The sequence below is a fragment of the Myxocyprinus asiaticus genome, chromosome 21 (genome assembly GCF_019703515.2).
Source record: "Myxocyprinus asiaticus isolate MX2 ecotype Aquarium Trade chromosome 21, UBuf_Myxa_2, whole genome shotgun sequence".
Lineage (NCBI taxonomy): Eukaryota > Metazoa > Chordata > Actinopteri > Cypriniformes > Catostomidae > Myxocyprinus > Myxocyprinus asiaticus.
In genome coordinates, this window is record NC_059364.1 from 21,425,312 (window position 1) to 21,438,496 (window position 13,185).

Genomic DNA, 13,185 nt, shown 5'->3' on the forward strand with positions numbered 1-13,185 from the left:
CAAGAAATGATCAAAAATGTAAAAAGTCCTCTGAAATTTGACCTGACATGCTTTTTCCCCTCTTTTATTTGTGGAAGCAAAATGCAAACAGTAGTCACAGCAATCTTTGTGATTTTACCACGGTTGTTATTTTATCCTTACTATATACATGTATATGGAAGGGGTGATAATAAAAACTCTCTTTACTTAAATAAAAATAATTAAATAAAGGCAGAGGCTATTTGCACTAAGTGCAAATATTGGCAGATACTCTTACACCCCTGTTTAAATACTAACATACAGTATAGTGGCATCACTGCAGCATTTTTATTGTGATTATTTGGAGTCCCACATACACCCTACACCAACCCCTACCCCTAATCCTACCTTACAAAAATTAACCATGGTTTTACTACAGTAACCATAGTATCACCATGGTATTTTTCTAGTAAAATCATAGTAACCACAAAATTAAACATGGTACTATTAACTACTGTTAACAACATGTTACTGTAGTAACACCATTGTTAATACATCAGAACTATATAGTTTCTACCAAAGTGCATGGTTACTACAATATAACTACAGTAAAGCCATGGTTAATTTTATCCAGATCAAATCCGTCTCTCAATTCCCCAACCTTCACTGTGACCAAATAACTGCAAGGAATCTCTTTTATTTATTACTATAAGTAGTATTAAGGAAATATTAAGAGTAGAGACATGGGAAAAAGTATGTAAAGGGGAGTGATTAAAACCCGGATCTCCAGCGTGACAACACATGCATACATACATACATACATACATACATATATATATATATATATATATATATATATATATATATATATATATATATATATATATATATATATATATATATTATTTCAGGTGTCTTGATAATCAGGAAAACGGATTTTACGTTGTTATTTAGAATACAAATTGTATTATTTTGTATAACAAAATTGACTATAAATGACTGTATTACACTACAGGAATGTTAAAACTAGATTGAGTATAATATGATTTGTAAGGTAACTAAATATTTTAGCATTAATGAATGCATGATGAGAAAGAGATGTCTCTCTTTCTCCACCGTAAAAAACAAACAAAATGTGAATTGATTATAGTGCTGTTATATATATATATATATATATATATATATATATATATATATATATATATATATATATATATATAAAATAAAAATACTGCAGAGTGCATCTGTATGTCACATATCCCACAATGCATTGTTTAATACTGTAAAACACTGTAAAACTTAATTACAGTACTTTTGCTGTAAAATTCTCCCGTAAATTTCGACGCATTGTGCATTATGAAATTCTATTTTGCTGACTACAATTGTACAAAGTGTTATCTGAGTTACTGTTGCCTTTCTGTCAGCTTGAACCAGTCTGGTCATTCTCCGTTGACCTCTCTCATCAACAAGGTGTTTCTGTTCACAGAACTGCCGCTCATTGGATGTTTTTCGTTTTTGGCACCATTCTGACTAAACTCTAGAGACTGTTGTGCGTGAAAATCCCAGGAGATCCGCAGTTACAGAAATACTCAAACCAGCCAGTCTTGTGCCAACAAACATGCCACGGTCAAATTTTTTCCTCCATTCTGATGGTTGATGTGAAAATTAACTGACGCTCTGACCAGTATCTGCATGATTTTATGCATTGCACTGCCGCCTGCCACATGATTGGCTGATTAGATAATTGCATGAATTAGCAGGTGAACAGGTGTTACTAATAAAGTACTCAGTGAGTGTATATTAAGTATAATAACTTAGCATAATAATATAATAACTTAGCATAATAATATAATAACTACATAATAACACACACACACACACACACACACATATATATATATATATATATATATATATATACAGTGGTGTGAAAAAGTGTTTGCCCCTTCCTGATTTCTTATTTTTTTGCATGTTTGTCACACTTAAATGTTTCAGATCATCAAACAAGTTTAAATATTAGTCAAAGATAACACAAGTAAACACAAAATGCAGTTTTAAAATGAAGGTTGTTATTATTAAGGGAAAACAAAATCCAAACCTACATGGCCCTGTGTGAAAAAGCGATTGCCCCCTAAACCTAATAACTGGTTGGGCCACCCTTAGCAGCAACAACTGCAATCAAGCGTTTGCGATAACTTGCAATGAGTCTTTTACAGCGCTGTGGAGGAATTTTGGCCCACTCATCTTTGCAGAATTGTTGTAATTCAGCCACGTTGGAGGGTTTTCTAGCATGAACTGCCTTTTGAAGGTCATGCCACAGCATCTCAATAGGATTCAGGTCAGGACTTTGACTAGGCCACTCCAAAGTCTTCATTTTGTTTTTCTTCAGCCATTCAGAGGTGGACTTGCTGGTGTATTTTGGATCATTGTCCTGCTGCAGAACCCAAGTTCGCTTCAGCTTGAGGTCACGAACAGATGGCCGGACATTCTCCTTCAGGATTTTTTGTTAGACAGCAGAATTCATGGTTCCATTTATCACAGCAAGTCTTCCAGGTCCTGAAGCTGCAAAACAGCCCCAGACCATCACACTACCACCACCATATTTTACTGTTGGTATGATGTTCTTTTTCTGAAATGCGGTGTTACTTTTACGCCAGATGTAATGGGACACACACCTTCCAAAAAGTTCAACTTTTGTCTCGTCAGTCCACAGAGTATTTTCCCAAAAGTCTTGGGGATCATCAAGATGTTTTCTGGCAAAAATGAGACGAGCCTTAATGTTCTTTTTGCTCAGCAGTGGTTTTCGTCTTGGAACTCTGCCATGCAGGCCATTTTTGCCCAGTCTCTTTCTTATGGTGGAGTCATGAACACTGACCTTAACTGAGGCAAGTGAGGCCTGCAGTTCTTTGGATGTTGTTGTGGGGTCTTTTGTAACCTCTTGGATGAGTCGTCGCTGCGCTCTTGGGGTAATTTTGGTCAGCCGGCCACTCCTGGGAAGGTTCACCACTGTTCCATGTTTTCGCCTTTGTGGATAATGGCTCTCACTGTGGTTTTCTGGAGTCCCAAAGCTTTAGAAATGGCTTTATAACCTTTTCCAGACTGATAGATCTCAATTACTTTCTTTCTCATTTGTTCCTGAATTTCTTTGGATCTCGGCATGATGTCTAGCTTTTGAAGATCTTTTGGTCTACTTCACTTTGTCAGGCAGGTCCTATTTAAGTGATTTCTTGTTTGAGAACAGGTGTGGCAGTAATCAGGCCAGGGTGTGGCTAGAGAAATTGAACTCAGGTGTGATAAACCACAGTTAAGTTATGTTTTAACAGGTGGGGCAAACACTTTTTCACACAGGGCCATGTAGGTTTGGATTTTGTTTTCCCTTAATAATAACAACCTTCATTTAAAAACTGCATTTTGTGTTTACTTGTGTTATCTTTGACTAATATTTAAACTTGTTTGATGATCTGAAACATTTAAGTGTGACAAACATGCAAAAAAATAAGAAATCAGGAAGGGGGCAAACACTTTTTCACACCACTGTATATATAATATCACTTAATATGTTATAAATAGCTACTTAATAACATATAATAACATAATAACTAATAACTGCATATCTATAGACAATGCTATTCTATATAACAATAAGTGAAAAGTCGGTTACACTTTATTTTAGTGTCCTTGTTACAGTGTAATTACACAAGTAAGTACTGAGTAATATTAATTAACACTTGTACTTGCTATAGGTTTAGGGTTAGGGTTTGGTTTGGGGTTATTTGCTTGTAATTATGCATATTTTTCTGTTATTACCATAGTCAGTACATGTAATATGCACAACAAGGACACTGTAAAATAAAGTGTTCCCGAAATGTCTAATTCTTCCATTCAAGATAAGACACAACCATAAGGCTCAAGGTCAGGGAGTGAGTTCTGAGCATCAGGAACAGGTACTGGTGAGAGGATTTTAGTGACTGTAAAGGGACATAATACCAAGAGTTTGATAAGGAGTAAGATAGACATGGGAATCTCTGAACGGAACACTAATTATAACAGCAACAACAATGGTAGTAGTATAAGCATTAAGCCTAATTATTAACTATATGACTTAAAAAAGTTTGTAAAGAATGTTTGAGCCACTGCCCCCAGTAGAGATGCTAGATAAAACTGTGTATGTTGTGTGTGCATTCACTCCCAGAATGCAAGTCTCCTGGGTTCCAGTGAAGTATTACTGTAATAACCCTTAAGCAAAACAAATCAATAGATAAACAAATTGCTTCTTGGTGTTGTTCTTAAGTAGCTCTAGAGTGAGTGTAGAAGTGACACTTGACTCAGTCATAAGGTACTTTTCATTAGCAGACACTCAGTGTTACAACTCCTGCTGGTGCAATCACACTGTATGTATTAAGGAATAAGCAAGCTTTTCTCTCTCTTGCTCTCCATCACTCTGTGTCTCTCTTTCTCTCCCCATTTCTCTTTTCTTCCTCATTCTCCATCGGTAAATAGCACTGTGGGAACAAGACACAAATTGCCAGACATGTAATCTCACTAACCCCATAATTGTACACCCTTATTTTTAACTATCAGACTAGCTTACACAACCACAAATGTATAATGGTGCTATATGTTTACATTTTACATTTACAGATTCACATTAGGTTATTTCACACTGCACTCACTCGTCTTAGCTCTTCAAGGGGTGCAAGAATCTATTTCCAGAAGTTTGAAACATTAAAATAATGATCCACACTCACAGATGTTTCAGCTACTAGGCCATCCTCAGCATGTCTGAAACAACTGTGTTTGTTCCCCCATATGAATTAAAAAAGAAGCAACAAAAAGCTTGAAGTGTGGATAATTATTTTAATGTTTTGGACATTTTACATTTATGCATTTGGAGGACATTTTAATACAAAGCGACTTGCATTTAAGCAATGTATTTGTATCAGAATGTGTGTTCCCTGGGAATTGAACCCATGACCTGTTCCAGTAGCTCAGCTGATAGAGTACTAGCAATGTCAAGGTTGTGGGTTTGATTTCCAAAGAAAACATGTACTGATACTATATATATATATATATATATATATATATATATATATATATATATATATATATATATATATATACATATATACCTTGAATTAGGGATGAACCGATATGAAATTTCGGGGCTGTTACGCTAACCGATAATGCACAGCTCATTCAGTATCAGCTGATACCGATAATTTAACTTTTGCATTTTAACACTTTAAAGGAATAGTTCACCTAAATTCTCTCATCATTTACTCACCCTCATGACATCCCAGATGTGTGTGACATCCCAGATGTGTATGACTTTCTTTTGCTGAACACGAACAAAGATTTTTAGAAGATTTTTTTTAAACTCTGTAGGTTCATACAATGCAAGTGAATGGGTACCAAAATTGTGAAACTCCAAAAGCACATAAAGGCAGCATAAAAGTAATCCATAAGACACCAGTGGTTAAATCTAAATATTCAGAAGCGGTATAATGATGGGTGAGAAACAGATCAATATTAAGTCCTTTTTTACTGTCAATCTCCACTTTCACTATCACATTCTTCTTCTTTTGCTTTGGTGAGTCACATTATTTGTGCATATTGCCACCTACTGGGCAGGGAAGACAACTTTTAAAGACATAGATTCAACCACTGGAGTCATATGGATTAATTTTATGCTGCTTTTATTACATTTTAGTGCAATTTGTAGCTTCAAATTTGTGGTACCCATTCACTTGCAGTGCGAGGACCTACAGAGCTGAAATATTATTCTAAAAATCTTCGTTTGTGTTCATCAGAAGAAAGAAAGTCATACACACCTGGGATAGCATGAGGTTGAGTAAATGATGAGAGAATTTCTATTTTTGGGTGAACTATCCCTTTAAACTGGAGCTGCTAGCTAATTAATTAAAAACTACTCACTTAAAATAAAACAGATGAAATCTTGATTTCACAATCTGTGTCATAACATTCGAAAAGTCTCAACTCATAAAATACAATCAGCACATTAGTTTCACTTACAAACTAGTGTTTTTCATACTTACGTTAACAGCTCATGTCACACTGTGTGGACTATTTCAAGATCTATGCACCATTTTGCATTGTGTTTGTGTTAGTTTTAATCGAGATCACCTCTGCTTAGTAACAGAATGCCATTTTCCATGTTCTGTTTATATTTTAAGAAGTAATAAGAGAAAACATGACAATGCTCGCCCATAAGTAACATAAATATAATGTTACACGCTGTTTGTGTGCATTTGCAATGACAGTTGGGACTGCCTGACAAGGAATGAAGCAAATAAATTAACTGTAACAAATAATTGTTGAAAATATTAGCTGTAATTCCACTATTGGCACAATAATAATATATAGATTTTCCCAGTAATCGGCCAATAATATATCAACTGCCAATATATTGTGCCCCCCTGCCTAAATGGTTTACATTTGTATTTAACATTTATGTATTTGGCACACACTTTTGTCCAAAGCACCTTGCATTCAAGCTGTACATTTTATTAATATAAGCTATGTGTTCCATGGAAATTGAACCCATGACCTGTTCCTGAAGCTCAACAACTGTAGCTAGCAACAGCAAGGTTGAGGATTTGATTCCCAAGGTAAATATGTACTGATAAAAAATGTACACCTTGAATGTTCTGTAAATAGTTTTGGATAAAGGTTTCTGCCAAATGAAAAAATGTAAATGTAAAATGGCACTTCCACCATGCTCTACCAGTTGAGCTATAAGAACAGACTAATTATGTGCAAATATATTAACAACACAACCAGAACATTAAAATGACAGTGATGAACACAGACAGATACTGTAGATGGTTAGACAGACGGCCAGAGTCTCTGCTGTCCTCTCTGCACACACAGCTAGGCCAGGTGTAATATGCCTTCATCTGTATTCTGGGTGAAACACTACAGCTCCCAGTTCTCAGCCAGGTTTATTTGCAGAGCTGCTACACTGCTGCTTACCTTATTTGCTATGTTGAAGAACTGCATTTTGTTTTCCCTTTTTTTAAAAATGTCCTAGTAATGCCTATTTAAGCACACAGAAGGATTTAAAAGACATGCCATAACTGAAACTTATAGGCTGCCTCACACCATTTACTTGAATAGGCAGTGTAAAAACAGGCCCTTGGGTTAATTAGCTGGTCTATAAACAAGTGAATAATTATCATAATTTCTAAATCAATGAGTCAGCCCACTATTGTTCTGTGAAACTCAGGGTTGGTATACTGTTATTAAAGGAGCTGTTATTTTTTAAAACACCATTATCATTTAAACATCAGTACTAAATTTATGGCTAATTTGTTCTTTTTCCTTTGCAGCTCTGATATCAGCTGGCTGTTGCACCAGCTCCTGTAGAAGTGTCAAGCTTTGGGACAGGTAAGATTTGCATCTCTACAGTTTTATTGAACTACTCAGTGTAAAGCAGATGCTTTGCAGCATTTTACTTATGCATAAAAGAGATGAAAATATGAGTTTACACAGGGAGAAACATATATGCTTGAGTTAGTGTATAGACCTATATGAGAGAGGGATGTGGCTTTAATGCAAGTATGAGGTAGTTTATTGGCTGTGCTCTGGAAGGTCTGTGGGGTTAAATTAATCCTGACACCTCTCTCAGATGTGCTCCATCTACAGTAGCAGAATCAAAGAGGGAAGTTCATATTTAATGGTGAAGCAGATCTAATGGACAAATAATTCAACCTGCAGGGAAGAGAACGGTTTTACCTCTTGATTTTGCTGAGTTTATACCAATTTCTACTCGCACACATTAACATATGCATGCATGCATGCATGCTGTCAAGGTATGGTAATAAGGTTGTGTGGACCAATGGTGTAGTCTTACCAACTCTGTACATACGTAAAGGGGTCATTCCTACAATTCGGCAACATTCTGGCTTTGAAACTTTTGAAAAATAAAACATACTTTTACAAGTTTATTCATGTTTCATCATTACAGGGACATATTAAAGATTGTATTAGTCATACTGGTCAAGCTAAATTACTAAAAAATTCAGATATCCATCCAGTTAAATGGGCAGCATCAGGGTGGACAATAACAGGGTGGACATTCAGTGGATAAATTAACCACTACATGGTATGTGATTGATATCTAGGAAAAAAATATTTGTAAACTAATATTTACTATTTTATTTCTATTAACATAAATACTGTATATTGACATTTTAAATTATATTAATTTCCCATATATCTTCCCATAACAGGGTGGACATGTTATGCTTGACCACATATGACTAACACCACAAAATAAAGGAAAACATAACTAAAACAATAGAGTTATAAACTTCAAATAATTTTGCAGAATGGGTGATGCACATCTCCTGTGTGTGATGTAATTTCCTAACATATATCTTCAATGAAAGGTCAGAGTATCATGACATAACAGGGTGTACAATAAATCAAGGGACACAAAAAACCTCAGTGATAAAATTACACATTTACCACAAATGAATACATGTTAGTAAGAGAAAGTAACACTAAACTCTTAACTGTATGTGGGGATAAATAGAAATCCAATGATTTAGAATTTATTTTTGTCAATGTTGTTTTGACAAAATTCTATCATGTACCGTAATGATTTTCTATCTTTTGTGTAAAAAGATGCTTAGCAGAATAACTGAACAGCTCTTTTCCATACAATGAACCTGGTTGGGGACCAGAGGCTGTCAATAAAAGCCATTCAAAAACAAAAAGCAGCCTATATGATTTGTGCACTATTATAGCTTTATGTGAGGAACAGACTTAAATTCAACTCCTCATTTAAGGACATAATACAATATTATCCAAGGCAGTATTTTGCACGATTCATTTTATGATTCCAGACGTTTTTTAAGAAATGTAAGCGCAGCGTAGTTCTAGCGGGAAGATTAGCAGCTGTACATCATCACACCATTAGCTAGGTAACTCCTAGCCAATCACATGTAAGCCATTGCTTTATAAGTCTGCTCACAATCTATCACATTGCTGTTTCAGTGTGCTAACACGGCAACCTCCACCACCCCACCACCACAAGTTGAGTCCTGTCCTGCACGGGGGTAGGCTCCTCGCCCCTGCCTCTTATCTCTGGCAGGATATAACGGTTTCGAGTACAACTTCTTCGGACCGCCAGACGGGGCTTACGCCAAAGAGAGACATTATATTTCTGTTTTATATTCATCAAATAAATGTCATCTTAGATTTCACTCAAGTCTGCGAGTCTTCCTGATAGAACTGTGTGTTTTTCAACAAAAACAGTTGTTGAATAACTTTAGGTCAATTATAAGAAATATAAGTCAAAAATAAGACATATGATGTCAGTTTACATGTTGTAGGCTACATCATGATTTTAGCAGTTTTTAGTTTTTATAGCTTGTTAACTTATTTTAAATAATTTTAAGTCATCTTAAGGCCCCTTGGAAGTTTGCTGAGGCCCCTAATGGGCCCCGACCTCCTGGTTGAGAAACACTTTTTTAAGTTATACAGTTGTATAATGACGTGAGGGTTAGTAATTCATTTTTAGATAAACTATTATTTTAAAAAAAAACATTAATGCTATTCAGTTTCCATATTTGGCTGGGCCTCTACTCTGTGGACGTAGAGGTTTCATTAATTCTAATCAACTGCTCATTTCACCCCATAGTTTTGATGCCTCCTGACCATTGCCTTGACTGGATCCGGCGTTGGGACCCAGGTCATGAAAAAGGATCCCTGTGCTTTCATGTCACCTGCACTGACGGAGAGATGGAAGGAGAGAATAAAGAGAAAATAATTTAAGGACTAAACACTCTGTAGCAGCCAGCATCTACCGTTGCCCCACCATGGTGGTTCCTGGTCTACTAATACAACTTACAGCCCTGCACAACAAAGACTTCTTAGGAGTCAAACAACTGGAAATAACAAGATTGCCAAAAGGATTTCTCAAACAGGAGAGTTAATGATCTCTCTTTTGCCAACAAAATAGACCTACCTCCAGAAAAATAAAAAATAAAATGATCTGGGACTGAGAGGCTATAACCCATTTTGTTTACAGTTGCCACAAAACAGACATAGTCATCTGACAAAACCTTTGCACACATAGGCAGACAGGTATTATCAGACTGGTCTTATGGCTCTGAGAATAAGGGCAACATTTCTTAAGCTGTGTGTAGGTAAGAGCAATACTGAGTGTCAGTGGCTCGCAAGTTTAATTAGACATTCTAAATATTTGCTGAAATTTCAATGAGAATGACTTATCGATCACTGCCTGCCTTTCATTAAAGGCATAGTTCACCCAAAAATACAACTTCTGTCATCATTTACTCACACTCATGTTGTTCCAAACATTTTTCTTGCATGGAATTATCTAGCAAAATGTCTAAGGTGCTCTTCTCCATACAACGTAAGTGCAGTCCCTGTTACCAATTCACTTTCATTATTTGGAAAAAAGCTGCTTGGACATTGTGCTAAATATCTTCTTTTGAGTTCCACATAAGAAAGAAACCCCATACAGGTTTGGAACAACATAAGGGTGAGTAAATGATTACAGAACTTTCATTTTGGGTCAGCTATCCCTTAATGAGCTGTGTGAGGACCTATATTTTCTGTGTTGACTACCGTACTGCAATTTAATGTTTAAGATGTCTATAGTAATTCAGAAATCTGCACTGGAACAGGAGGTGCCCCAAAACACCTCTCCTGTCTCTCAATATCCCATAACTGATGTCTTTGAAGACACAGAGTGTTGTGTGATGTGAAAGAAGCACATAGAACGCTGCTGCTACAAGCAAGATTTGTGTAGCCAAACGCTTAAGCCTTCCATTGTGTTGAGTCCTCTTGCTCACCTTGCTGCCGAAATCAAGCGGCCAAATCACAAGGCTACAGTATATGAAAGCTTCACAAACCCTGACCATTTCCATGCTTTGTGAAATTGCCAAACCCATTTAATGGTTTACCATTAAAATGGGATTTTGTTCTGCATCTGTCTGTGGATTAAAAAGGAAGGATGGCCTTATGGCTCTATTAGAAAACCAGATCTGCCTGGTTTCAGAAGAAACAACATTCTCTGTTTATGGACCATAATTGACAGGCAAAATCACAGACTTGTCCACATACAACTTCCTTCTGTCCCACTGGTCAACATAGACCACCATCTTTTCAGGATGTATTCAACTGAACATCTTCTGGCAGACAGTACAAACCATACACACATTTGTTCTCTGTATTGTTGTGTTTCAATTAACCAAATTTGATACTTATATTTTTGTCCTCACTGAACATTACTGACTTTTCCAAAGCCAACATCACTCACCTTGTAAACCATCAATCCTTCTGTATAAATATAGCAAAAGCTACTTGATGAGCTCATTAACCTGTGATCTTTTTTATATTTGTTGACAGATTATGAGACAGAACAGATATTAATATATAAATCTTTTATGTATTTAAAAAGTAAAGAGTAGTTTAAGGCTTAGTTTTTTACATATGATAACTATAATTATTATTTTTGATGTACTGGTATTATTGAAACTATAAATATTATACTAAGAGATGTATGTTAAAGACAATAAATTCTTTATGTAAAACACTTCACTAATTTGGCTCTTATTTCGACACACTTTTATTTAAAGTGATAGTTCACCCAAAAGTTAAAAATGATGTTGTCATTTACTCACCTTCATGTTGTTCCGAACCTATGACTTTCTTTGTTAGGAGATGTTAGACAGAAGGACAGAATGTCCTTAGTTACTATTCACTTTCACTGTATGAAAAATAAATGCAATGAAAGTGAATGGTGACTGAGGCTGTCAGTCACTGACAGTCTGCCTAACATCTCCCTTTGTGTTCCCTGGAATAAATACATTCATACAGGTTTAAAACAAAATTAGATGATAGAAATTAAATTTTTATGCCTTTAAATGTTTTGTTTAGTTAATATTATGTGACCCACAGTGCAAGAAACATATTAGATTCCTGATGTTGGGAAGTGGGTCAAACATTTAACATCATGAATCAGGTATGAGGTACAGTATGTCTAGTAAGTGTGTTAGTATTAAAATTGTTCTATTCAAAAACCTAGTATACACAACGTTTGCTAATAAGTACTATTCTGCTTTATTTGTCCTTTCATCATTTATTGGTTAACTGTGTTGCTTACTGCGTCAAACATTTTAGATATCTACCTACATGTATTATATTTATATATTATAGATATCCACCAATATAATATATCTACTGTATATATAATCGATATCTACTATATTTAGATACTGTGACTCCAGAAATGAGCAAAAACCTGTCTCAGTTCATTCAGCCACTAACAAGAAACTTCCCACTATATTAACTTCTCTATGATAATCCAAAAGGTCAATTGTAGCCTGAATTATATGAATACATGAGTCAAATTCAATCATTCAAAAAGTAAATGGTCAAACATTCTCTGCTGAATAAAGTTTGAAGCGCTGTCCTCACCATCCATTTCTCTCCCATAACAAAGAAGATGTGTCTGTAATATGTTTTTGTCAGTGTACAGTATGTGTACTGTAAGTATATTAATATGTGTGCCCTGTTCTGCTTTGGTAAGAAGGGAAGTACATACTGTATATCAGACAGAAGTTAAGGGGTAAAGAGCAGCACTGTGTGCTCTGATTAAGACATATTATTGTCAAGAGAGCATGACACACACACACACTCACACACACACACACACACACACACACAAAAAACAATCCTAGTCCTAATGTCTGCTCTTTCCTTATACTGCAATGCAGCACACATTGGGATCAGGCTGAGAGCTGCCTAAATGCCTACCTGAACAAAAAACACCCAATCCATCAACACAAACATCAGACCAAGAGGAAACCATTGGCCCTATAAATACTCTACCTTCCTCTCTGTCCCTCTCTCTCACTTAGACACACACACATTTTCATTAAAAACTGCATCTTCATATTTACACCGGTCAATACAATAATGCTTCACAGTGGTGCAGGTCTGGCCTGCTCAGACCCAGAATGAGCTGGCGGAAAATAAAGACTTTAAAATGCAGTGCTGCGTATAAATAGTTATGAAATGATAAACCGGAGAAATGCAGATATTCTGTGTTTGCATTCCGGTAGGCTTAAAGCAAGCCCTGCCAGAGGGATTTGTTGCAGAATGAGGCAATACAAGTTAGGCTGTTATTTACTGTAAAGTTTATACTTAATATTACAAGTAATATTTAGA

The 13,185-nt window shown here is 35.8% G+C and overlaps 1 protein-coding gene across 2 annotated transcripts in view; it reads left to right on the forward strand.

The window, feature by feature from the left end:
* Positions 1 to 11,512, forward strand: part of LOC127411840 (coiled-coil domain-containing protein 85A-like) — a 54,387-nt gene extending 42,875 nt beyond the window's left edge. The window contains exons 3-4 of one of the 2 annotated variants that reach the window (XM_051647657.1): positions 7,308 to 7,365; positions 8,980 to 11,512. In XM_051647657.1, the coding sequence (XP_051503617.1) occupies positions 7,308 to 7,365; positions 8,980 to 9,211 (290 nt within the window). In that variant the 3' untranslated portion in view covers positions 9,212 to 11,512. The remainder of the gene's footprint in view (positions 1 to 7,307; positions 7,366 to 8,979) is intronic. The other variant, XM_051647658.1, reaches the window with a different exon arrangement.
* The last annotated feature ends 1,673 nt before the right edge of the window (positions 11,513 to 13,185 follow it).